The sequence below is a fragment of the Martes martes genome (assembly GCF_963455335.1).
Source record: "Martes martes genome assembly, chromosome: 1".
Classification (NCBI taxonomy): Eukaryota; Metazoa; Chordata; class Mammalia; order Carnivora; family Mustelidae; genus Martes; species Martes martes.
In genome coordinates this window covers 44,304,462-44,331,669 of record NC_137888.1, presented here as the reverse complement: position 1 = coordinate 44,331,669, position 27,208 = coordinate 44,304,462, and the positions used below count along the sequence as shown (strand labels likewise).

At 34.5% G+C, this 27,208-nt stretch overlaps 1 protein-coding gene across 1 annotated transcript in view; it reads right to left on the bottom strand.

The window, feature by feature from the left end:
• The window catches only part of EPHA6 (EPH receptor A6), a gene marked incomplete at both ends in the record, with an annotated part of 631,617 nt that extends 605,333 nt beyond the window's left edge, over positions 1–26,284 (bottom strand). Inside the window, 1 exon segment of the mRNA XM_080796899.1 lies at positions 26,188–26,284. Coding sequence (XP_080653025.1) covers positions 26,188–26,284 — 97 coding nt within the window.
• Positions 26,285–27,208: the final 924 nt, after the last annotated feature.

The following is a 27,208-nucleotide window of genomic DNA, read 5'->3' as shown; positions in this document are numbered from 1 at the left end:
TGTGGAACAGCAAAAGACCATAAACAGCCAAACCCATCTTGAAAAAGAAAAGCAAAACTGAAGGCATTACAACTCCAGACTTCAAATTATATTATAAAGCTGTGGTAATCAAATAGTATGATATTACCACAGAAATAGACACATAGATCAAGAGAACAAAATAGAAAACCCAGAAAAAAACCAAAATTCTATGGTCAATTAATCTTTGACAAAGTAGGAAAGAATAAGAGTCTCTTCATCAAATATTGTTGGAAAAACTGGGCAACTACATGCAAAAGATGAAACTTCACCATTTTCTTACACCATACACAAAAATAAATTCAAAATGGATTGAAAACCTAAATTCAAGACCTGAAACCATAAAAATCCTAGAAGAAAACACAGGCAGTAACCTTTTTTTGACATCGGGTGTAGCAACTATTTTCTAAATAGGTCTCCTGAGTCAAGGGAGACAAAAGCAAAAATAAACTATTGAGACGATATCAAAATAAAATCTTCTGCATGGCAAAGGAAATAGGTAATGAAACTAAAAGCACCCTAAAGAACGGGAGAAGATATCTGCAAATGACATATCTGATAAAGGGTTAGGATCCAAGATCTATTAAGAAATTATAAAGCTAGGGGCGCCTGGGTGGCTCAATGGGTTAAAGCCTCTGCCTTCGGCTCAAGTCATTATTCCAGGGTCCTGGGATCGAGCCCCACATCTGGCTCTCTGTTCCAGGGAGCCTGCTTCCCCCCACTCCTGCTGCTTGCCTCTCTGCCTACTTGTGATCTCTGTCAAATAAATAAATAAAATCTTTTAAAAAAAAGTGAAGTATATGAAAATTTGAAAAAAAAGAAATTATAAAGTTCAACACCAAAAAAAGTATAATTAAAAAATGGACAGAAGACATCAACAGATATTTCTCTTAAAAAGACATCCAGGTAGCCAAGACACATGAAAAGATACTCATCATCCCTTACCATAAGGGAAATCCAAACTACATTGAGGTATTACCTCACACCTGTCAGAATGGCTAAAATCAATAACACAAGAAACAACAGGTGTTGATAAGGATGTGGAGAAAAAGGAACACACTTGTACTACTGGAGAGAATGCAAACTGGTACAACCACTGTGGGAAACATTATGGAAGTTCCTCAAAAATTTAAAAATAGAACTATCCTACAATCTAGCAATTGTACTCTTGGTTATTTACCCAAAAATACAAAAACAGTAATTCAAAGGGATACATGGCCCCCTATGTTATAGCAACATTATTTATAATTGCCAAATTATAGAAGCATTCTAAATATCTATCAATTGATGAACAGATAAAGAAGAGGTGGTGTGTATATATGTGATGGAATATTATTTAGCCATAAAAAGAAGGAAATTGTGCCATTTGCAATGACATAGATGGACCCAGAGAATATAATGCTAAGCAAAATAAGTCAGAGAAAGACAAATGCCATCTTACTTCACTATGTATGTAACTTAAGAAACAAAACAAATGAGCGGAGAGAAAAAAATGAGAGAGAGAGAAAGAGAAATCAAGAAACAGACTCTTAATTATAGAGAACTGATGGTTACCAGAGGGGAGGTGGGTGGGAGGATGGGTTAAGTAGGTGATGGGGATTAAGAAATGCACCCGTTGTGATGAGCACTGGGTGATGTATGGAATTGCTGGATCACTATTTTGTATACCTGAAACTAATAAATCAGTGTATGCAAAAGAAAAAAGATTTTTAATAAGCTCATGGGCCTTCTTCATGTTCAACTGGATGGGGGATATCTTGAGGCCCTACAATGAGTGTAGAGTTATGAGATGGTAGGGCCTTAAATCATTTTGTGCAGTGTAGCTGCAGTATATTTCTATAGTGTTAAGTTACAGACATTTAGGGTTTTTTAATTTAATTTAATTTAATTTTTTTTTGGCCACAGTATAACTCTAACTAGTATAGCCAGTTATTTGTGAAACAGAAAAAGAACCTGTTTGTCTGATTCCAAGATCTGTGTTGGCCCTTATATGTCCCACTGATGTTCCCAGACAGATCTGAATGAACTGCTTAATATAATAATGTTTTCTTCCACAGAGGAGTCACACTGAAAACTGAACAAAGCACCAATAACATTAGTAACAAACTTTTTATATATCTCAAGAAGAAAATGTTAGTACCTCATCAAAGCAATATGATGATGATGACAAGAATAGATATGTTGAAAAAATTGATTCAGACAGCTTGTAGACATGCTTTTGCCTACAAAATTCGTTTAGTAAAACAGACCCCAAAATTTGTAAATAAGGAGAAGTATCAGGTCTCTTTTTGCTTAGGTCTAAGCCTTATCCTCTAAGATAATTTTATAGAAGCTATCTGATCTTTATATGAATATTAATATATTTTGTCTATAACCTTACTTGCTGTCATCACTCCCATTCCAGCAATTACATCCCCATTGCTTGTCATAAGAATAAGATGTGGATTTATACACACATTGTTAAACTAAAGAAAGAGTAATGTGGTAAGGGCTTGCAAAATCAAAGCTCTGCCTTTCTGGGTAAGTTTTATTTATTATTCATTTAGTTAAGTATGGTGGGGATGATTAAAAAACACACAAAACCTTGCTAACCAAATAACACATTAGAGAGAAAAAAAAATTTTTTTTCCAGAATATTCTGTCATACCAGATTTCCCATGATAGTGGTTCTTCCATCATAATGAACTGGTCCTTTTCCTTTTTTGTCCCTCCCCCTACTGCCCTGCCCCCACCCCCCCCAATCCCAGCACATCACATCACTGACTCAGAAGCTGAAAAGAATGAACCTAGGCAGTTCTCTTTTTTTAAAGGTTTACATTAAAAAAATATATTTTGTTTATTTATTTGAGAGAGAGCGAGAGAGAGCATGAATGCACTCATTCAGGCACGCAAGTGTGAGAAAGGGGAGGGACAGAAGGAGAGGGAGAAGCAGACTCCGCTGACCAGGGACCCCAATGGGGATTCTATCCCAGGGCCCTGGGATCATGACCTGAGCCACAGACAGACACTTAACTAAGTCACCCAGGCACCCAGCGTTTCTTCTTTTTCTTAAAGTACCACAAGTGATGCTAAGACAACCAGACTGAAAGCCATCCTGAAATAACAATTTATAGCCCATACCATTAGAATATTGAAATACTAAAAAGTAGCTAACGTTCCATGAGTGTGTGATAGGTCCACAATCAGCAGAATATGGCCCTTTTTCCCTTTAATCTTCACATTAATTCTTTAACATAGATACTAGCCTAATCTTACAGAATGAAAAGCTGATCGTTAGAGACAATATATTTCCCAACGCCACAGAGTCATTATGCAATAGAACACAAATAGTTGTACTCTTGCTCTGCATAGTCTAACTTGCTTAGATTCTGGGGGCAACACTAGCTCTGACTGTGTCTATCTGAAAAACATGATCCAGTGTAGTTTTCCATAAATTTTTGTCTATTTTTAAGGTTCTGATACTCTGATCCATGGTAGAAAAGGTCTTAATATTGTTGATTTCCATTAGTTTGGGTAGCTTTCTTTGGAAAGCAAGTGTTGAGTGAAAAAATGCCAAGACTATTTTCACATTCTGAGGGAAAGATCAAGGGACAATTTGTTTTGCAAATAATTCCACTGTCTGAAAACTGGTCAGAATAGGAAACTATAGAACTCAGTTTTCTTAGGACAGTGTTATTTGTGTCTGTTATCCCAGTAAAATGGAAAAAGAGTAACGTTTTAATCACAGGGCTGTTTTGAGGATTGAATATAATAATACACATGAAGTTTCTGGCAAATGGCTGCACCTGCTAAGTATGCTATAAATGTTAGAGATTATTATAATTATTAGTGGCCATTGCCAGGTGTTATAAACATCTAGCTCTTTTATTCTCTATAACATATGATTTTGTATTTTTCTTGGTTCTAGAAGTATAATATTTATAATTTCCCCAGGTTCTATTCCCCATACTACCTAAGAAAGCAATTTTAAAAAGTAAGTCTCAGGTCCTTAAGTTTTTAGAAATTGTGTTTACTTGTGTTAATTTTGTTTAGCCAATGAATCCATCGTGAATCCCAATTTCAGGTATAGAATGGTTAAAATTGAGATAATGACTCCATTATCCAAGCTGAAACACAATATTTCAGCTTTATATGTGCTATATCAAAGAAAACATGGGACATAGGTGTTTCCCTTGTGAAATGTAAACAAATTAAACTCAGGTCATATGAGACAATAAATCAGAATTTGTTTTTTAGTTACTGTAGATTGCTTTTTTCCTTCCATTTCTTGAATTTTCAAATCTTGTATATGCTATAATTTACATACTTACTGAAGTGAATATATTGCTGCACATTATAAATTGAGAGTAAAAAAGAAATTCAAAATGTCTAACCTTCCCTTTCTTTATAATGTAATGCCTGACAGGAGAAAAAAAGGTGTGAATTTATAGTGTGATCTACAAGTAAATGTATACAATGTTCAAAGTCATGATTCACATACAAAGAATCCACACTATTTCTTTATTTTCTTTTATTGCAAAAGGTTTCACAGCACTTGTTATAAAATGTCCTCCTCAAATAATCTAACCAAAACAGCAATAGAATTAGTAACTTATTTCATTTTGAAATAAATGAAGTAGCAAATAGCTTGTTTCAACCAAACTAAGACAAATTCCCTATTCTGCTTTCTAGCGTGAAGAGGACATAATAATTTTGTGAAAAAGGCCCTTGATGTCTCTTTATTAGGATATAAGATATGAATAGCAATTACAATAATTAAATATAATTACATTAAAATAATTAGTACTTAAACTATTAATTGCCGTGCTCTACTCAGCAATTAAACACACAGACAAAATTTCAATATAATTTATATAGCTCTGTTCCTTATTCAGGAAGTGGTGAAAATAATCTCCCTGTGTGTTTTCAGTTAAACCAGCATCGCATCAGTTTTCCAACAGTTTTTAAAGCTAGGGAGGTCATAAAACTTATGAATCACTGAATTTTTTAAGTGGTTGTAGTTTGATGGGTTTACCAAATGCTCTAGAAAAGTCATTTTTCTACTTCTAGAAATTCCTAAGAGGGAAGCTGGCCCTGCTGTGGAGATGGTGACAGATTTTCTTATCATTTGCACATCAAAGTTGATACTCAGATAGGACTGATATTTGGATTTATGCAATAGGTCTGGATAGTTCTGATCTCCATTTGTTTGGGTAGCCTCCTTTGAAAACAGTGTACAGAAGTAGAAAATGATAAATTTCCAAGATTCTAAAATGCTCCTCATTTTGTAGGGAAGTTAAGGGAAACCTATTTTGCAAGAGTTTCAGATCATTGACATTTTAGCATTATAAACATCACTGGATAAACGTTACTACAGAAAAATAAGTCCATAGACCAATGACTCAAGTACTATTTAAATTTGTAAAAATTAAATTATGTCATCAATACTTAGAAAAGTGGACTGTGGAAAGATCATATACTACTCAGTATCTCATCAGCAAGTTTGGTATTTATTGTTTTTAATAATAATTTTTAAATTGTTTTTCCGACGATTAAGAGTCAGAGCTTATATTCGGCCAGCATTCACTAGTACAACATTACAGGTTGGTAAAGTGTGAAGTATTCTCTACTGATTAGTAAATGCCTGGTAACAAAACTTTACAAGTTACCACTTTGCTACACTAGTGATTATCCTGGTTTCCCTTTTTCTAAGTTCTCCAAGATCCAGTAAATAACCCTGGCACAGAAGAAGGTGTCAAGGATGCTACTACTCCCCATAACCAGCATCTATTCAGTATCTTACTGGCTATAAACCACATGTAACCTTGGAAAGATGCTGTGCTAAACCATCAGTAATCCACTCTCCAAACTTTCTTAGTGTCTGGCATGTCACAGCTAGATATTGCTTTTAGCTAAAACCATTTCTATATGTAATGTTGAACAAACCAATGCTGATGGCATGAGGTGGTGTTTAGCATTTGGGGGAATCCTGGGACACAGACACTGGGAAGAGATGTTAGGGACTGACAAAGCAAAAAGAGAAGGAGAAAACCCAGTGCTCTCCCAAGCAGACACTGAGATCTAAGATGCGGAATAATCCTGAAGAGCACGAGGAACAGAGAAGCTAAAAGTAAAGGCACAGAGAACAAAAACACAACGTGTGTTCCAGGAAATCTGTGTCCATCAGATGAAGAGATGTGAGAAACAAGACTGGCAGAAATGAAGCGGGAAAGTGTATGCTAGTGGTTCAGGAGTGTTTCTCCAGAGCTCCTGACAGACCCGGCCAGTTGAACAGCTCCAGGTATCAAAGAATAAAGACAGAGTGAGTCCCAGGAAGGCTGAATGACTTTCTCATATGCATGATCCTTGCTTAGTATTTGCCAAAAAAGGCTAATGAGATCAATTGTCCGGCAAGAGGGTGTCTGGGTGCCTCAGGGGATTAAGCGTCTGTCTTCAGCTCAGGTCTTGATCCCAGGGTCCTGAGATCGAGCCCCACATCCAGCTTTCTGCTCAGGAATTCTGCTTCTCCCACTCCCTCTACTATTCCCCTTGCTTGTGCTCTCTCTCTCTGTCAAATAAATAAACAAATATAATCTTTAAAAAAAATCATCCAACAAGTCATAGTGACTGAAATTCCAATATGAATTTAAAAGTCATGTAAGCTTCAACGCAATCCTAGGGCTTCCACTTACAAATTCTTGGACCTCAGAAGTGACTTAACATCTCTGAATGTTAACTAAAAAAATTTAATGAGAAATAAGGAAACAGGTATTTTTAAATTGCTATGGATTGATCAGCATTCAATCAATAAAAACTATGCCAATAATGTTTGCATTGAATAGTAAGGAGACTTCATCAGCAGAACCTCTGGTATCTTGCTAGTTAAAGCTCCATTTTGGTCTGGAGGGAATGAGTATGGGTGAGTGACTACTCATTACTATTATCTGAGATGAGGCTCTGATGAAACAATCAACACATTCCACTTTAATAGGCAGACCCTTGCAATAAGTATCAATTTGCACCACAGTACTCAGATGAAAAATAACTAAAAAACTTTTAGTGTTTCTTTTTCTCAATCAATTAAATCGGGCTCAGAATACCCCACCTGACTACCTGGCAGGTTCTTTCCCCTTTGTTATGGTCATAAAGTGTCTGTAGTTTCTTACACAGTCCAGAAACCTTGGGAAAAGAGATGAGTTTTCAGTTCAACTGAGAATTTCATTTTCCATGTCTCTTTAGTCTGATCATCTTGCCCACGGGTCTAGGGTAAATTTAGTCAGTGGAACATTTGCTGTTATTTCCAAGCCCCTGAAATTTGAGGCTCAGTCTTCAGAAATACACCTCTATCAGAAATACCTCCATGAAGCTCCTCCAGTACCTGCTGCAGAGACTCCAAGCACAGGTGCTTCTTCCCCACTGTCCTCAATTTCCAAAAATCCACCACCTCATGTGTGGCCAGCGCAATTCTTACTCTCTTAAGCCATCTAGGTCTTTCTCTTCCCAAAGGTCAGACCTCCCTAAAAGGAGCCATTAAATTTTTGCTCTCCAGCAAGGGCAGTGCCTGGACAGAAGGAAGGCTCCTCCGTGACATGCCCACAGGAAAACAAAACATAAGTCTGTTCTTTTCTTTTTTTTTTTCTTAAATATTTTATTTACTTATTTGACAGAGAGAGATCACAAGTAGGCAGAGGGGCAGGCAGAGGGAGAGGGGAAAGCAGGTTCCCCGCTGAGCAGAGAGCCTGATTTGAGGCTTGATCCCAGGACCCTGAGATTATGACCTGAGATGAAGGCAGAGGCTTTAACCCACTGAGCCACCCAGGTGCCCCAAGTTTGCTTTTTCTATTGGACTATACTCAACATGCTTTGCAGTGATCTCAAAAACCATTTCTAGGGGCGCCTGGGTGGCTCAGTGGGTTAAAGCCTCTGCCTTTGGCTCAGGTCATGATCCCAGGGTCCTGGGATCGAGCCCCGCATCGGGCTCTCTGCTCAGCAGGGAGCCTGCTTCCTCCTCTCTCTCTCTGCCTGCCTCTCTGCCTACTTGTAATCTCTGTCTGTCAAATAAATAAATAAATAAATCTTTAAAAAACAAAACAAAACATTTCTATTTCTCCACTAGTAATTCCACAGTATTTAATTGTTTTTAAAATAATTTTACAAATATGCAATTTGATGACAGGCTAAAATTAAAACTTTTTAAAAAGTTATAAATTATAAATAAGTATACTCTTCAGATATGAAAATTAATAATTCATTAAAATGTATTCATCAGAATAATAAAAAAATTCCTCATGTATAAAATCTTTTGATTTTTCTCTATGGTAAAAATATATTGAATGGTTGTTATTTAAATAGATATTTAGATCTTTAGGACATTCAAAATACTAAATAATATAACCAATGAATGTTAAAAAATTACTGCCAATGTAGGTATGCATATATATATGTATTTCTATGTGTTTGTGCATATATTTATATTCCCTAGTAAGCCCATGTATCTTAATATCCTGTTTTCTAAATGTATCACTAAGAAGAGTAGGGCAATAAATTTAATATTGTACAACTAAATAAAAAACTTGATAAATTAAAAATGAAAAATATAAAGTTTAATATTTGTGTTACTATTAAATTCAATATTGTTCAAAAACAGTGAATTTGAAATTTTTTTATAGTAAGTTCAATACAGATTAACTATAATTTGAGGAATGCTTGTTTGGCACATAAGTAAATTAGAGTTGAATATAAATACTGAAAAAGATGAGACCTTTTGTTACACACAGAAGTATTAAGCTTCAGCAGGAAGACAATATTATAGCTCAAGATTTTAAGAGTCATTACATATAATTACGCATTAATTCAATAATTTCTCAAGAATGTTAAAATAATTTTAGTTTATAATGTCATAAATAGTTGTCAAATGGGAATTTCACCTTATCAGTTTCAAAGAAAGGACTTGATTTATTTTATTGATATGAAAGAAATATATCCAGTCTGGCTAACTAAAAAGAGATGAAAAGCATTTTAAGAAATAAAAATAAAAATAAAATAAAATCTCAATTGTGTTTCTGAGACCTACAATAAATAGTAAAATATAAATGTAACAGAAACAACAAATCCAATCATAATATTTAACTCATATATCATTTCATTTTATCTGAGTTTGTATAGCATATTTGTTTTGATAACACTCAGATTGTCTATAAATGAAATGTAAATCTGTGAAATATATTAGGCTATCAACAAGCAAGTGTGATATCCGACTCAGAGAAAGCATGTGTCACAGAACATTATGTACTCTTTAGTACACTTAAAGTAACTTGTGTAAGGTCATATGCAGCCATTTTATAAAAGACTCACTCTTCATGAACATGCTGGCCGTGTGCTATGTCATTTTATGTTTATGGCATCATTATTTCAAGTTTGGTACAAATTTTATGACTCAGTTTGTCAAAGTTCTTCAACTCCAGAACTCAAACTATCACTTTCTGAGAGTAAAAGAGAGTACGCAAGTAGAGGACATATATTTCTGAAGATTAAGTCTATGAAATTATGGTTAAAGTAGAATTACACTTTCATATTCTGACATACAACATGAGCAAATTATTGTCTGGTAAAAGAAACATTTCTTTATAAAATTTTGACTTCTTTGGTCATGTTATGCTAAGTGCCAGAGTGAGTTAAAAAGTGTTATTGGAAGTCATTTCAAAAACAGTAGAATATTTTGAAGCAATCATGTGTCTTGTGATCTTAAAATATTTTAACAGTAAACTAGTACTATTCATAAAACTTTGAAGTGCTAAAAGTATTTCTATGTAATTACTCAAATCATGAAATATATTTTGCTAATGATTTTAAGAGCTCTCTTAACTACCTTCAGATATACGAGTGGTCTTTGTGATATGTAGATAAGGAAGGTTTTAAAAATATGGATAGTTGGGGCACCTGGGTGGCTCAGTGGGTTAAAGCCTCTGCCTTCGGCTCAGGTCATGATCCCAGGGTCCTGGGATTGAGCCCCACATCAGGCTGTCTGCTCCGCAAGGAGCCTGCTTCCTCTTCTCTCTCTCTGCCTGCCTCTCTGCCTACTTGTGATCTCTGTCTGTCAAATAAATAAAATCTTTTAAAAATAAATAAATAAATAAATAAAAATAAGGATAGCCAAGGGCGCCTGGGTGGCTCAGTGGGTTAAAGCCTCTGCCTTCAGCTCAGGTCACGATCCCAGGGTCCTGGGATGGAGCCCCATCAGGCTCTCTGCTCAGCAGAGAGTCTGCTCCCCCCACCACCATCTCTCTCTGCCTGCCTCTCTGCCTACTTGTGATCTCTGTCTGTCAAATAAACAAATAAAATCTTAAAAAAAGGATAGCCAAGAAATGTGGTATATGCATTATTCTCACACTTATTCTATCATAATCACATCCTTCTCCTGTGGTTATGAGCAAACAAAACTGTGTCAGATACTATGCAGTTACTGTCATCTATTTCAGAAAGGCTATGCTCCAGAGAGTCTTATGAACAAACAAAATATTTTTTAAAAATCCTATAATCAACATTGTCTATAAATATAGCAGCAAACATTAGATTAAGAAATGCAATTTTAAATTATAATGGAAGACTTTACAATCAAAAAGGAAAACAGGACAAGATCTTCCGGAAAACTGATTAAATATAAGATAGAACACTCTCCAAATATAGATAAATAAGGACAAAAAAAGAACAAATCACATAATTGGAATTAACGGGGAGTAGTTGGGAAAGTTTTTTGATGAAATGAATATTGTCAGGAAAAGGAAACTGCTGGCAAACAGAAACTGAGAGGAATTTCGGACAGTAAGAATGATAACCACAAAGAATGAAGGATGTCTAGAAAAATTTAAAGTACAGTCAGCAGCTGCATTAGATTCAGTGACAAAAGAATCTTGTGCAGAACGCAAAAGGCAGAGAACTCTCCACAGAAAAGCATTTCTAGTATAATAATGGAAAGCTGGAAGAGTTTTCGTTATTCCAGGGCAGCAAAAGTGTGTGAGTGTGTGTGAGAGATGGTATGTATACACTGTATAAGAACCATACATAGAATGCTAACCTTAAAAAGTCAGATATTTGGCTCTGCCATTTTTGTTTTGAACGATGCAATTAAATTTACCAACTGATGTTTTGCAATGGATGAAAAGTAGGATAAAATTTCTTCCATAGAGATATTACGGACAAAAAAAAAAGAGTTTATTATAATTATAAAATTAATTTTTTCTCCATACTGTAAATACAATAGGGTCTCTTTGTTTATGTTAATATATCTATGTTAAAAACATATATATATGTGTGTATATATATGGATATGTGTACATATATCCATATGTATTTTTAAGAACTTTAATAAAAAACCATTCCTCTCTAAACCCTGAAGAAGCATTTTAAAGTTTGACATGCCTCTGTCAGACATTTTTATATGCATTTATATACATTTCAACACATAACACATAAAAACACATAAAAAAATTTCTATTTTAAACAAAAGTAGATTCATACTAGTTATACTGTTAAGTTACTTGTTTTTTCACTTTGCTCCCTATCATGGCAGATTTCAACTTTAGATTTACTTTGGTCTTTGTTTTTTGTTTTTTGGCGGTGGTGGGTTTTGTTTTTTTTTTTTTTTTTTTACTTACTGACTGAATAGAATTCAGTGTATATATATACAATAATTTACTTACTTTTGTTTAAAGAAATTGTTAGATTTTTTCATTTAGCAATCACAAATCTTGATTCTATGATTACCTTTGTGTACTTACATTTGAAAATTTGCATGAACATGATTTTTGAATAAATTTAAAAGTGGAAAGGCTGGAAATTTATATTTGAAAGAAAGATTTTAAATGGTGGTAAACATTCATTTGTGGATAGTACTGAACATAAGTATAGGTTTTTGTTGAAGGAAAATATTTAGGAATAGAAAAAAGACCCGAGAAATGAACATAATTACAGCCAAATAAAAACACTACACAGAAAAGTGGCAGGCAGAAACACAAAGGTAAGAAATTAAGGATAAATCGTTATGTCTTCTTTCTTAAGTTTTGTAGAGAAGTATAAATGATAAACATAATAAGCTTGTGATTTGAAAAAGATAAGTGCCAGGAAATAAATTCTAAAGAGAGCCAAAACTAATAGCTAGATAATGGGAGGCTGTTACTGAGATCAGCCATGAGATCACTGTCACATTAAGGAATAGTTCTAGTGTAAGACTCATAATGAAGATATAAATTAGGAATGGTCAAGCAGAGATAGATAAGTGAAAGTAGAAACATGTTTCCTAAAAAGTATGGTAATGGTAGGAAAAGTAGATTTGAGACAGCATCAATCTTCATAAAAGATACTTGTTGAAATAAATTTAAGGAGGTTTAGCACAAAATAATTGTTAATTTTCATGACATGAATTAGTTGGGCTGGAAATGATTTGCTCTCATGTGGTAGATATGAATTATAGAATGGGATATTAAATTAGAATGGACAAAAAGGGATTTGGAGATATTTTATTATAGATCATAAAGCTAAAGCATCTTCTAATTCAAATATTTGTAACACGAGAAAAAAAGTGAGGCAGTGAGAACCTTTAAATTTTACCAGACTGCTCTCAACACACAGTTAAAGAAGACTATAACCGTTAATACTTATCACATTTTTTAAAAAGTGAAAAAAGTTGTCTGTCAATACTGAATAAATTTAATGGTATGTACTGGCAGTTTTGAGAGAAGATAAAAAATAAAGATGCTTACTGATTGTGCCACATGCTAAAGATTAGAGTAAGTTTTCATGGGTATTTTTATTTTACAGGTGTTACATGCAGGGTCACCCATTCTTATAAATAACTGACAGATCCTGAATAAAACCAATAAGCATAAATAGAATTTTATACTAATGTGACAAGCTGTAAATTCATTGTGTTGAAATTGAATACAAGTTTTCTAAATTAAAGTTTTGAAAGGACTGTATGCATGGCCAATGCCCTAACAGTGTATGATACTGATAAATGAAAGCAGGGGAAAAACTGAATATAGTTGATGAACTGACACAGCAAACAGTTAATATGGTAAAAAGTACCAGAAATCAGACTCTTAACTATAGAGAACAAACTGAGTGTTATTGGAGAAGAGGAAATGGGGGTGGATGGATTAAATGGGTGATGGAGATTAAGGAGGGCACTTGTGATGAGCACTGGGTGATGTAAGTGATGAGTCACTAAATTCTACACCTGAAATTAATATTATCTTGTATGTAAACTAACTGGAATTTAAATAAGAACTTGAACAAGAAAAAAAATAATAGCTAAATATTAAAAAAAGGTAAAAAGTAATTTATATTTGGTGAATATTTTTATTTTAGTACTATATTGATTAAAAAGTATTATATGATTATATACATTACAATCATTAGACACATAGTTATGTATATGTCATTATACATAAAGGATATTAAAATCAAATGAAATAATGTAAACTATTTTCTGCTTTCTACATGTGTGAATCTCATGTTTAATACATGGTTTTTATAACAATATTTTTGTATTTTTCAAATATTAAAAGCAATATGTGCTTATTTTGAAAGCCAGAAATAAATAATGTAAACAATGTGGAATAATTACATAATATCCCAAAACAAAACAGGTTTACAAAGGTAAACACTTAATATGTTGGTTTTTTTTTTCAGAATTTTTGATGCAAATTATAAAATAGGTTTTTAAATAGGTTGACATATAAATTTTCTTCCCTAAAATTTTCTTTTATCAAGATGTAGGCAACATTTTCTCATACTATTATTTTAAAAATATGATTTTAGTGGATGTATGCAACTTTCACAATCTTGATTATTTCTTATTTTGGACACCTAGATAATTTCTTTTTTCTTTAAAAATAATATAGTAAACATAAGTTCTAAACTCTATGTATGCATATATCCTTGGAGTAGAAGTAGAATCACATGGTTAAAGTATATGAGTTCTTGAACGTCTCTTGCTATCCTGGCACAGAACTATATTGTCCTGAAATCATTGTTGTAATGCTTATTCACATTAGAAGTATAGAGGTGTGTTAGTTTCAATATACTCTGCCCAGAAATAAAAATAAAATAATTTAGAAAATATGCATTAGCTTGAAAAGGAAAAATACTTACTTCAATGGGTATTAATTTATATCTGATTGTAGTGAATTTGAGCATTTTTATTATACATATTGGCTGTTTTTATTTTTTAAGCTTCTCTGAACTACCTCTTTTTGTTCTCCATCTGATTTTCTATTGAGAAAGTAGTGTTTTAAAATATTCTATAAAAGCCCTTTACATATTAAAATCTTTACCTCTTCATCTGTAAAATTATGATTTATTTTTAAATTTTCTTATAATTTTTAGAAGATATTTCAAAATTCTTTATGTTTGTGCTTTATTTCAATAGACCCAATAATTAACATAATAGATAATAATGTAGATATTAACTCTACATTAATAATTGCTGAAATCCTGATTAGATCAAGAGTATTCTGAATTCTGCTTCTTAGGCCTTCTTTTTGGTGCCAATTTCACAGAAATGTTTTCTTTCTATATATGATGTGGCATTTTATTGAGGAAAATAAAACAAAGCTGCAGCAAAACCCCTCTATTTTTAAATAAAAATAGTGGTGCAAAACTATAATAAAACATCTCTCGTTTTTAAAGAAAGAGGTCATTATTTTTTTTAAGTCTGTTTCTCACCATATACTGTAAATATAACTATAAACATATATAATGCATATGTCTATGCATTTTTGTCACAAATGGTTAAATTAAGTCTATAAATATATATGTGTATGCCTTATACATAAGCACTACATATTCTTTTTTTTTTTAAGAAATACTATGTAGATTTTTTTTTTTTTTAAGATTTTTATTTATTTATTTGACAGACCAAGATCACAAGTAGGCAGAGAGGCAGGCAGAGAGAGAGAGGAGGAAGCAGGCTCCCCGCTGAGCAGAGAGCCCGATGTGGGGCTCAATCCCAGGATGCTGGGATCATGACCTGAGCCAAAGGCAGAGGCTTTAACCCACTGAGCCACCCAGGTGCCCCAGCACTACATATTCTTGAATTGACAGTTTGGGAGAATGTTCATTTCTCAGTGTTAGTTGATTTTTTTGTTGTTTAATTTATGAAATGCCTAGAAGTCATCAACTGTATTTCTGTAGGCCCTGTAGTTTCTATTCTTACTGTTATTACACATTTTTATACAACCTGAGTTTAGATTCATTGTATACCTTCTTGGAATATTCTCTTCTCGATGCCTCTTGTAAAAATAGTTAATAGAGGCAATTTTGGAGAAATTTTTGGTTTTAAATTGAGTTTTTTTTTTTTTTTTAAAGATTTTATTTTTATTTATTTGACAGATAGAGATCACAAGTAGGCAGAGAGGCAGGCAGAGAGAGAGGAGGAAGCAGGCTCCCTGCTGAGCAGAGAGCCCGATGTGGGGCTCGATCCCAGGACCCTGGGATCATGACCGGAGCTGAAGGCAGAGGCTTTAATCCACTGAGCCACCCAGGTGCCCCGAAATTTTTGGTTTTAAATGAAAAAAATACTTTCTGAGGTAAGTTTTGTTTGGAAAATTAAATCATTAAAAAGAAAATACCAAATATGAAATAGCTTCTGTATCCTGCCATTGATCTTCCTCCTGACCTAACCCCCTCCCCATAAGCATACAAATTACGCTGTCACAGCTTCAGTTACAAACTGATCACTTCTAGTACCACCGAGTTTTGCAATCCATTTTATGACCATGTCTCAGAAGGTCACATTATTTCATTAACTGTAATATTATGAATATATATAGAAGACTATGTTATCTTTAAAATGTGGCAAATATATGCACTGGTAAATTAATTTACCTTTTGTAATAAAAGTAAAAGGGGAGAAATACTGTTTGCTATGCACTATACATGTTATTTTTTTATAATAAATGTAAAACCAAAAATCTTTAGTATTCATTCAGGATAGAAAGATATAAGATAAAGTGCTACAGATTTTCTAAATCTGTAAATTATTGCCTTTAAAAGTGTGGCACATAAACCTAGAAACCCCATAAAAATTCAGATTATTGCAGGAGTAAAAATATGACCCACAAAAATCAAAGACCAAGTGAAAAACTGGAAAAAAAATTGGAACATGTGACATGTAATTATCCAGTTTTCCTAACATACATATCAATATTTCCTTTAATTTTTAAATGAGCAACAAATTCAAACAGGAAGAACAACATATATGTAAAACATCATGTTTCATGCTCCATATGTTAAAATTCTCTTTTGCTCTTCTTTATGTATAATTTAAGCCTCCTAGAATTGTTTTCATTCCCCCCTTACTATATTAATGTAATTCTGGTATTTTGCCTAATTTTCTAGAAATTAAGAAAAAAAGCTTCCTTTTCCCCCCAAAGCTGCAGAAAAGACACTATTCTCCATCATGAAATATGTCCTGACAATGTGACATATTGAGAACATCCCTGAAGTGTCTCTTCAGTCCATTATGTGCTCTCCAGTCCATTATGGAGATGTGTATGAAAATGTGTAACCCTGTTCTGTTACCAATCATTACCCAGGACTTGGAAGTTTTATTTGAACTGAGAATCATTTTCAGACAGAATTCAGAGAATGATGCTGTGAGTTTGTGTAATGTAGAGAAAATTTCTAAAAGTTTTCAACTCTGCTTTATTGTTTTACATTATTTATTGATCCCAGTAATCATATTTATCTCTGTTTCCTTGAAGGTGTAAGAAATAAATAAAAGTTTTGAGATTTTCCTTCTTTTTTTTGCATAAAATTAAAATAAATCCTGTAACTCTACTGGACTCATTATTCAAATGAGGAGTTTGAGAGTCTGTTTTATTTAAATTAACAGAAAAAAACTCAAGATCTATCATATTCCTGCTTTTAAAAATGAAAATATTGGGGTGCCTGGGTGGCTCAGTGGGTTAAAGCCTCTGCCTTCGGCTCAGGTCGTGATCCCAGAGTCCTGGGATCAAGCCCCGCATCGGGCTCTCTGCTCAAACGGGAGCCTGCTTCCCTTCCTCTCTCTGCCTGCCTCTCTGCCTGCCTCTCTGTCTACTTGTAATCTCTATCTGTCAAATAAATAAATATAATCTTTTTTTTAATAAATAAAATCTTTAAAAAATGAAAATATTGCTAAACCACCATTTTAAATTAGCAAATTATTCAAGAATAAAATACATCATAGTGTCTAGAGGTTTCTTAAAGTATGGGAAAACAAGCACTCTCTAATACCGCTTCTGGGGTGTAAATTGCTATCAATTTCTGGAAGAACAAGCTGGAAATATCTACCAAAATCTGAAATGCATGTACTCACTGACATACCAATTACAATTTCACTAATACTCTACACATGTAATCAAATAAATACACAAAGGCAAGTGTGTTGATTTTTTTAATATCTGCCATAAGAAAGGGAAAAAAAAGGAAACAATCTAAATGCCCATCAAGAGGGAGACTGGCCAAAAAAATGATGGCACCCTCATAAAATGCAACATGGAATATATTGTATATTTATGGAAAGGGAACCAAACTCAAAATGTATATATTTATAGTATGTTTCAATTCACATACGGTAGTATATATTTTTTGCATATCAATAGAAAATTAATTAATCATAGGCGAAGGAATAAAGTGCATGAACAGGCACTAATAAAAGAAAAATCTTAATTGCCAATAAACCTGTTGAAAACACAGTTTTGCTAGGAGTCATATAAATGTAAATTGATCTAATAGTGAGATACTGATTTTTCCTTTTCTGAATCTGGCATACGTGTTGCTTTAAAATCATAATTTACACATTTAGCAAAGGGGAGGCAAGTACACTTATTTATAAATGAATTATTAATAGCAATATTCTTTCATATATACACTTACATGTGCATAGAGTATTTTCCAAAGGATATTCCAAAAAATCTCAGCAGTTTTGTTATCTCTATGAGAGATATATAAGTCATATGAAGATGAAAGAGTAATGTTTTATTTAACATACACCTTTCTGAATTATTTGGATTTTGTTTTATAAAAAGAAGGTATTAGTAACATAAAAAAATTGTTTCCAGAAAGTTTAACCAATCGCCATGATGTTAACAGAAATTATTAGATGTAGTTCTCCCTGTGCAAAGTAAAGTAGCATCTTTCTAACACAATAAGATCAGTTGTGTATACGTTCCTAAAGCAGAATCCACTGTGTGGCAAAATCTCTGAAGTTTCTTTTCAAGAATAAGAAGAGGACACTGTCTTTCTTGGTTCCTTTGGTATCTTAGTCAGTTTAGGCTGCTATACAGAATACTATAAACTAGGTGGCTTTTTATTTCTTATAGTTCTGGAGGCTGAAAGTATGAAATCAAGATGCCAGCATGGTCAGGCTCTTAGATGTAAACCCTCTCCTGGTTTACAGTCACATTCTTGCTAGACTCTCACAGAATAAAGAGAATAAGATCATCTCTCCCCCTCCCTTTTTTTTTTTTTTAAAGATTTTATTTATTTATTTGACATAGAGAGAGAGATCACAAGTAGGCAGAGAGGCAGGCAGAGAGAGAGGGGGAAGCAGGCTCCCTGCTGAGCTGGGAGCCTGATGTGGGACTCAATCCCAGGACCCTGAGATCATGACCCGAGCTGAAGGCAGAGGCTTAACCCACTGAGCCACCCAGGCACTCCTCTACCCTATCTTTTTTTTTTTTTTTAATTTTATTTATTTGACAGAGATCACAAGTAGGCAGAGAGGCAGGCAGAGAAAGAGAGAGAGAGAGGAGGAAGCAGGCTCCCCGCTGAGCAGAGAGCCCAATGCGGGGCCTGATCCCAGGACGGTGGGATCATGACCCGAGCCGAAGGCAGAGGCTTTAACCCACTGAGCCACCCAGGCGCCCCTCCCCTATCTTTTTATAAAAGCACCAATCCTGTTCATAAGGGATCCACCTTCATGACATAATTACCTATCTCCCAAAGTCTCTTACTTCCGCGTGCCATCACAGAGGAGATTAGAACTTCAACGTATGAATTCTGAGGAGTGACAAAGATTCGGTCCACAGCATTTACTTTAGACTGTATTTATTCCTGACTTTGATCTAAATATATGGTAATCCTAGGAAATTGGATAACAGAACTAAGTAAGTTAAATTTCTCCTTCCTGATACCACCTGTTCGTGGGTTTCCTTCAAGCATCATTTGCCTTTAGCTAAAGGAATCATTCTAATGGTTAGAAATTCCAATTTGAGTGTAAGAGATGTTTGGGTTAGCCTTGACTTCAGGAAATAATTCTATATTCTTTTCTTTAAATCTCTTGTTTGATAGCCATTTTAAATGTCCAGAAATAAAACAGGCAATAATCAAAAGAAACCAAATTACAGAGAAACTAAGGGAGAGGTTAAAACATTTTCAATATTAAAATTCTTTTCAGTTCATATGACATTTGTCAAAAAGAAACATGGAGTTGAGTGAATGGATGTGCTTGATGAAAGACACACAATTCAGCTGCCAATGACTGCCTGTACTGATTGAGGGAAAAAAGGTAATCTCATACTGCAGATGTAATATCATTCATAGTTTCTTACTTTGGCTGTAAATCTACACCACATGTGACATGGAGTGCCCTATCTAAAAAAGAAAACAGTCTCTCCTCATAAAAATATAACAGAAGATAGGATAATAGAAGAGGGCACATAATTTACTATTTTGCAAGAAGTTTTGGCTTCTGATGTCAAAGTTAATCTGAAGCCTGGAGTTGAAGACCCATATGCTGTGAGCAAAACACACATCACAGTAGGTTCCTAAACCCAATAAAAAACTCGTGGTTAATTTAAGTGCAGACTGGCACCCTGCCTGATGGGAAAATCTAAGGTTAGATTAATTAGTGTTTGGTAACAGTTGACATTCAGGGAACAAGCTGCCCCTTGTGGGCAAATTATATTTCCTGACATTCTCTTCCATACTGTCTATGGTAAATTATATAAAAATAAAGTATTTGCAAGTTACTTTAATCATTAATAAACTTTTCTATCTATAGCCCTACTAACTGAATATTTTAAAATTATTCCAATCAGTTATTATATGACCTAACCAATGATTCTCAATTAATATCTGTCCCTTCACTAGTTAGTCTTAGGGCTCCTATAGCAAAGTACCAAAAACTGGGTGGCTTAAACAACAAAAATATATTGTCTCACAATTCTAGAGACTAGAAGTCCAAAATCAAGATGTCTGAAGGGTTGATACCTTCTAAGGGACAATCTGTTCGATGCCTCCCTCTCGGATACTTGGCTTATAGACAGTGTTCTCCTTGTGTCTTCACACTGTCTTCCTGTCTTTGTCCAAATCCTTTTTCTATAAGAACATGGGTCATGATAGGTTAAGGCCCATCCTAATGATCTCATTATAACTTAATCATTTGCAGAGATTCTATTTGCAAATTAGGTCACATTCACATATAATAAGTGTTAGGACTTCACCATCTTTATGTGGGACACAATTCAACTCGTAACAGTCCCTAAAGGCTGGAGGGGAAAGAAACTCCTATAAATAATATCACTTACTTCAATTATTTTTACTATAGGAGTAGAGAATGGTAGGGAGTGAAATGATATAAGTTAAAGAAAGAATAGTAGTGTATATGTGAAGTTTGCAAAGAATTGTTTAGGTTATTATAAACCACAATACCTACTCAGGAAAGTCTCTCCACTTTGGAATCATTAACAAGAATAGATCTAATCCCATTTTTCTAGTGCGAGATGCCTAAATTAGTGATGGGGTATTTGGAGGTAAATAATCACCATAAGCACTTTTTAAAAGTCTAGACTACCAAAATTAATGCTATCAATTTATGACAAATGTCTCATAGGGTCTTGTTATGTCAGTTTAATCATATCACTTATCCATTTTATGAATCAGTTCTATTATCTGACATGATTTTGAGCTCATATTCAGTGTATCAGACATTGATAAGGCACTGTGGACACAAAGACACATTGATCATCTTCTCTCCCCTCAGCAAAATTATAGCTTAAGTTATTGAGCCTGCCCAGAACACTTGTTTCCCTACAAAGGTAACTTTGAGCAGGGCTCTCAAAACTGTTTTCTAGTCTGACACACATGCAAGATACTCCTACTTTGCACAAAATATTCCCGGAAACATATAAAAATTATTTTTAAAATGTCAAAAAAATTCTAGGGTAAAAACACTACAGTAATTCAAAATCATCATCATACTAACATCCTTAGAAATAGCCACTGGTGCTTTACTAATTCTTGTAATACCTCTTCTTCCCCCACACAGGAATATGTGAGGGACATTACAGAGATAATATTGTTAGCTGTACAATATTTTGTAAGAAAAACATTCACAAATGTCAATCATTTATTACTAACATTACACTGATTTTAATGTGCCTTACAACTGATGTAGACAAACTAGTATACCAAGAGGTCAAGTTTGATTTCCTCTGTTTCAGAGAACACAAGTACTTTGGTAGACCCCACGACCTCCTCCATCCCCAATTCCCCCAATTCCAAGTCCTCTTCTCTGACACAGCAGCCCTATTTTAGGAAAATGATGCACATTATGAATTCATTTAGCCAAGCACATTGCAAATTATAAAATACTGAATATACATTATTTTTTTTCTCATTCATTAAGTGATATTTATTTAGTGTGATATTCCAAGTCCTCAGTATTCACCCTCCTAGAATTATATGGCAGTCCAGAGATATACATAATAAACAAACAGGAACATATGACAAAGGTAACCCTGATTAATGATAAAAGCTCTGAAGAAAACCAAGAGATACAATGGAATGAGTAGTGAGGCAAGAGGAAAACTCTTTTAGATCAGACAGTCAAGGAAAGTTTTCTTGACCTGCGGTCTGAGATAAGAATGATGACTGTCAGTCATGACGCATCCATAGCAGAGCACTGCAGGAAGAGGAAGGAGCAAGAACAAGACCACATGTCCTGAAAGAGCTAGGGATGTTGGAGAAACAGAAGTAGGCCACACTCCTTGGAAACATCAATATTATAAATATAGCACACAGGTTTTTTTTTTTCTTATTTTGCAATTAAAATGTGTAAGATGGAAGACATTATTATTATTATTAGCACATTATTAGCACACAGGTTTTTTTTTTCTTATTTTGCAATTAAAATGTGTAAGATGGAAGACATTAGCTTCCCCTCCTGAATCTGAAGCTCCATAGACCATGAATTATATCTTGTTCATATTTGTATTTCTGATGCAACATGATATTACCTAGTGCATGGCAAACACTGAATAAATATTTGAACAAATTTAGCATTCAAGAGATTATATGATGTATATTTATGATGAAGAGTTTGCCTACTTAGGGTTTTGCTAAATCAGATGGACGTTGATAGTTGGCATAAATTAAATGCACACTTTTGAAATTTATCATTATTTACTGAAAGTGAGGAAAAAAAGGGTCTGAAATGAAGATGTACTATAAAGAAGAAATAGTCTTCAGTATAGAGAACTCTATTGTGTTAAATGCCATTCTGAGATACCCTGATGCAAAAAACAAGGCAAACTTTCCCTCTTGGCCTATTAATTTGCTAAACTAGGTCTCTACTCCATATTGTCTGTCTTTTCAGATTAATTTGCATTATCTGGTGTTGACTCTTTTCTTTTAATCCCTGTATGAGTCTTCCTACTACACTGATTTGGGTATACTTCCAAAAACATTTATAGCTCAGACATATAAAAACTTGATTTTTTAATTAGTTTCATTGAAACTAATGAAAATGAAAACACCTACTTCTAAATAATCTATACCCTAAAATCTTTACATTCCCTACATAGCTGACTGGATAGGCTGAGAAGGCCCCAATGAGTCAGCATAGTGCAAAATGTATGAAAAGGCAGGAGCCACAGACATCTGTTTTGATAAGGTAAGCCTACCTATCTCTTTCTCTCGTGTCTTATCAACAGAAACTTATACCAATTGCAACACTAGCATGATTCACCTGGAAATACTTTATAAAATCCTTGGTTTCCTAAGATTCCTAAAACCTAGAAATCCCAGGACAGACAGTCTGTTTTGTAACTGAGGTCAACATATAAGTGACCTTTTGATATTCAAATATATTTAAAAGTACCTTTAACTCACATAGTAAGCAATTCCTACATCTAGTTTTCATTAAATAAAATTTCACTTTTGAAATTATTTTGTAAATGTTATGTTTTCTTAATTCTTAGTTCTATAAGGGAGATCCCACTGGCAGAACGAATTGTGTAGAAGTTCCTAGAAAATGAGACATTTTGGCAAGGGTAGGTAGAGAAACATTCCTAATTAGGAATAAATTATAAAGAATTAACTAGAAAAATAAATACATTAAATATACTTCTTCCTTGATTGTATTTATTAGAACTATAAATTTCTAAAATGACACATTGCTCATTAATTTATTCATACATTCAACAAATATTTATCGAACACCTACCATGAGAATTTTTAGTAGTTTCTCAAACATTAGTCTTAGAGAATCACTTATGGTTGTGAACATCTGTGTTCCATATGTATTACTATAGGTGATTTTTAAAAATGTTGCTTTAACAAACTTATATTTATATAAAAAGTAAACTTAAATGGTTACTAAAACATAAACAACTAGTATATTCTCTGAATAGAGTGAAAAGCAGCATACACAATTAAAAATGGAATGAAATTATAAAAAGTTCATCCATGTACCACATTAACTTACTTAATACCACAAGTAAAGAAATCTGGTCTTGGGAAATAGTAGTGATATGTAACAATGCCTTTAGACAGTGTATTTTCCCCAGTATTAACTATCAGAGTCTAATTATCCTGACATTAGAAACCAAGTTTCTCACAAGGAGTGAATACACAGTAAATTAGCTATAGAATAAAAACTGCATAAATCCTTTGAGTTCCACACACTAGAATTTTTTTTAAAAGAGTAAGCCTGTTTTACTCTTAAGGGATTATTTTATTTCTAAATAAAAAGCATCTAATATTTTAGCTAAATAAAAATCATGTATTCAGAAGAAAGCCCCCTGGGGCACCTGGGTGGCTCAGTCCTTAAGTGTCTGCCTTCAGCTCAGGTCATGATCCTGGGGTCCTGGGATCCAGCCCCACGTCGGGCTCCCTGCTTGGCAGGGAGCCTTCTTCTTCCTCTCCCACTGTCCCTGCTTGTGTTCCCCCTCTCACTGTGTCTCTCTCTCTGTAAATAAATAAATAAATAAATAAAATCTTTTAAAAAAAGAAAAAGAAAAAAGAAGAAAGCCCTTTTGCCTTGATTTGATAACATGCATATTTCATGGGCTCTACTTTGAACATTTAACCAAGAGATTCGATTCGATTATTTCAGTAACAATTCAATTTGAAATGTCAACTATGTTCAGCATTTAAAAATTAATAGCTAAATCCCTTTAAAGATCAGGGAAATTTTGTTCTGGCTTAGAATAATTTTATAGCTTTATGAATCTCCTTGTGCATTGTTTGCATATTTTAAAGTATTCTGAATAATGCACTCCCTGTAAAGGCCCATTAGTTCAAAGAATTTTGACAGTCACAGCTCAAGGTATTAATTTTTATACCAGATATATATTTTCAATTGGCAGTCTATTTTTCAAACTCAAATATACTTTACCTAAATTGTGACTGTATATATTTTGAATAGTTAAAGCTGTAAACAACCATGAAAAAATGGAGAATTTAATCAAACCTTTTCTCTTTCTATTTCTTTGCTTTCTGGGAAGAGAATGGCCATTAAAGGAGGAAGTCTGACACAGCAATCACCATGGAACCAGTGTGGCTGGAGGAAGGGGAGCTGTGCAGTGCTGGAGTGGAGGTGAGAGTAACGAGGAGAATAAGAGGAGGAAATAAAAATGTTTGATAATGGGGTACCTGGGTGGCTCAGCTGGTTAAACATCTGACTTTTGTGTCCAGGGATGGAGCCCTGTGGTTCGGTTGGGAGGCTCCTGGCTCAGTGGGGAGCCTGCTTCTCCCTTTCCCTCTGCCACCCCCTGCTGATGAACCTTCTCTCAAATAACACATAAAATCTTAAAAACAAAACAAAGCAAAACAAAACAAAAAAGACCCAAAAACTGAAATAGTAAAACCCTTGACCAGTATCACTTTTTGGTATCAGGAGCACTCTAGACTTAAATGACACTAATGAAGATACTCTTATCTGAAGAGCACTGAGAAGAAGAGACAGAGTATTTTCTAGGTTATCCAGACCACTACAGCAAAATCTAAAATGATTTGTTCAACTACTCACTCAAGAAACATTTATTATTGACACTGTACTATGTGCCAAGCATTCCACAACCTACTCAGAGAGCGAAAATAGTCTCTTTTCTCTTGAGGTTTACAGGTTAGTGGGGAATACAGGTTCAATCAAATACTGTGCATTGATTTATAATCACAAATTAAGATAAATGCCAGGAAGGAAGGGGAGTTGGATTTTGGGGAGTATTTTGTTAGAAAGGAATCTGTTTAGAATTGTTGACTAGGAGTGAACTTCTCTGAAAACTTGACAGGACCACAACTTTAATCGTTGCTCATTTCATTTATACTATTTGGCCCAAGTCATGTGTGTTATGCCACACATGGTTCTAAGAAACTGAGGATTCTATATGAACTGACAAAGGAAAAATAGAACTGTTTCCATGACAAATTTCGAGTACCAGTTTTCTTCTTTGGATTACAATCTACAGTCTCAAGATTTATGCAGAAATTTAACATTTGGATACCTATTTTCATAAGGTGCTGGAACCAGAGCCAAGATTCTTTCACACATTATAGAATATGGACTATACTATTCCCTAAGCACTTGCTCCTTTCATGTGTCCATGATTATCTGACCTTGGCTTCCTTCTCCAACAGCATTCACAATTCCTCCAAGCATTGTGTAATCCATTGTGTCAGTATCGATTTATTGCCCTTCAGCTCCAAATTTCATTCTTCATTGCTTGCTTTATGAAAATGAAGCTGGGCCATTTAAATAAGTTTTCCTTACCAGCTGTGATGAAGTTAATCTTTGTCAGTACAGGGTGATGCAGAGGCATTAGAGGAAGAAGGGGTTTTCATTCCTGGTTCTGGTATATGCTCTGGACTGTTCCCAGTAGGTATGCAACTTATACAGCACCTGCTACTGCTTCAGGCTCTTACAGTGCCAGAAGTTTCCTTGTCCAGCATCAGCTTTTTCCAGCAGACAGTTTTCCAGCACTTGGCCCTGTAGTACACAGTGGCCAGCTGCAACCAGCATTTCCCCTGTTCACCCCCAGGTAGTCTGGTAGTTTAGTGAGATACCTCTTTGTGAACACCTTTCTTTGATACCTTAGAGGACCGATTTGTGGTAAAGTTTCAGAGGACAAATTTTCAACAAATTCCATCAAGTCAGTATTCCAGCAACTTCTCTGTCGTGCAGTAATTTATCCACAGCCATGCCCTCTCTAGCAAGTTCTGGATCTCAGTGCTGGGGTACAAGGTTCAGGGAAGGGGAGGAATTTTATCAGAAGCTCTCTCAGCTCTAGGAGTGGCAGCTACTCCCCACATCAGCTATTCCTTTACAGTTCTCTTATTTACTAGAGAATTCAAATCCTTACTACTTATTCAAATCCTATAATAGTTAATAATTCTTCATATTAAATTTTTCCTGTCCAAAGTATTGTGTGTGTGTGTGTGTGTGTGTGTGTGTGCATATGTGTGTGTGTTTGTCTCCTGATTGGACCTTGGACCCTAACTAACACATGCATCAATGCCGTCTTTTCGATTCCTAAATATACTAGGTTACATCACAACTATAGGATGTTTTGTCATTCTGTCTTTCTGGAATATCGATGCTTCATTATGCACCTGTGTAATTTATATTCAATTTTTAAAAAATATTTTATTTATTTATTTATTTGACAGACAGAGATCACAAGTAGGCAAAGAGGCAGGCAGAGAGAGAGAGGAAGAGAAGCAGGCTTCCAGCTGAGCAGAGAGCCCGATGCGGGGCTTGATTCCAGGACCCTGGGATCATGACCTGAGCCGAAGGCAGAGCCTTTAACCCACTGAGCCACCCTGGTGCCCCATATTCAATTTTTTTTTTTTAAGATTTTATTTGTTCATTTGACAGAGAGAGAGAGAGAGATCACAAGTAGGCAAAGAGGCAGGCAGAGAGAGAGGGGTAAGCAGGCTCCCTGCT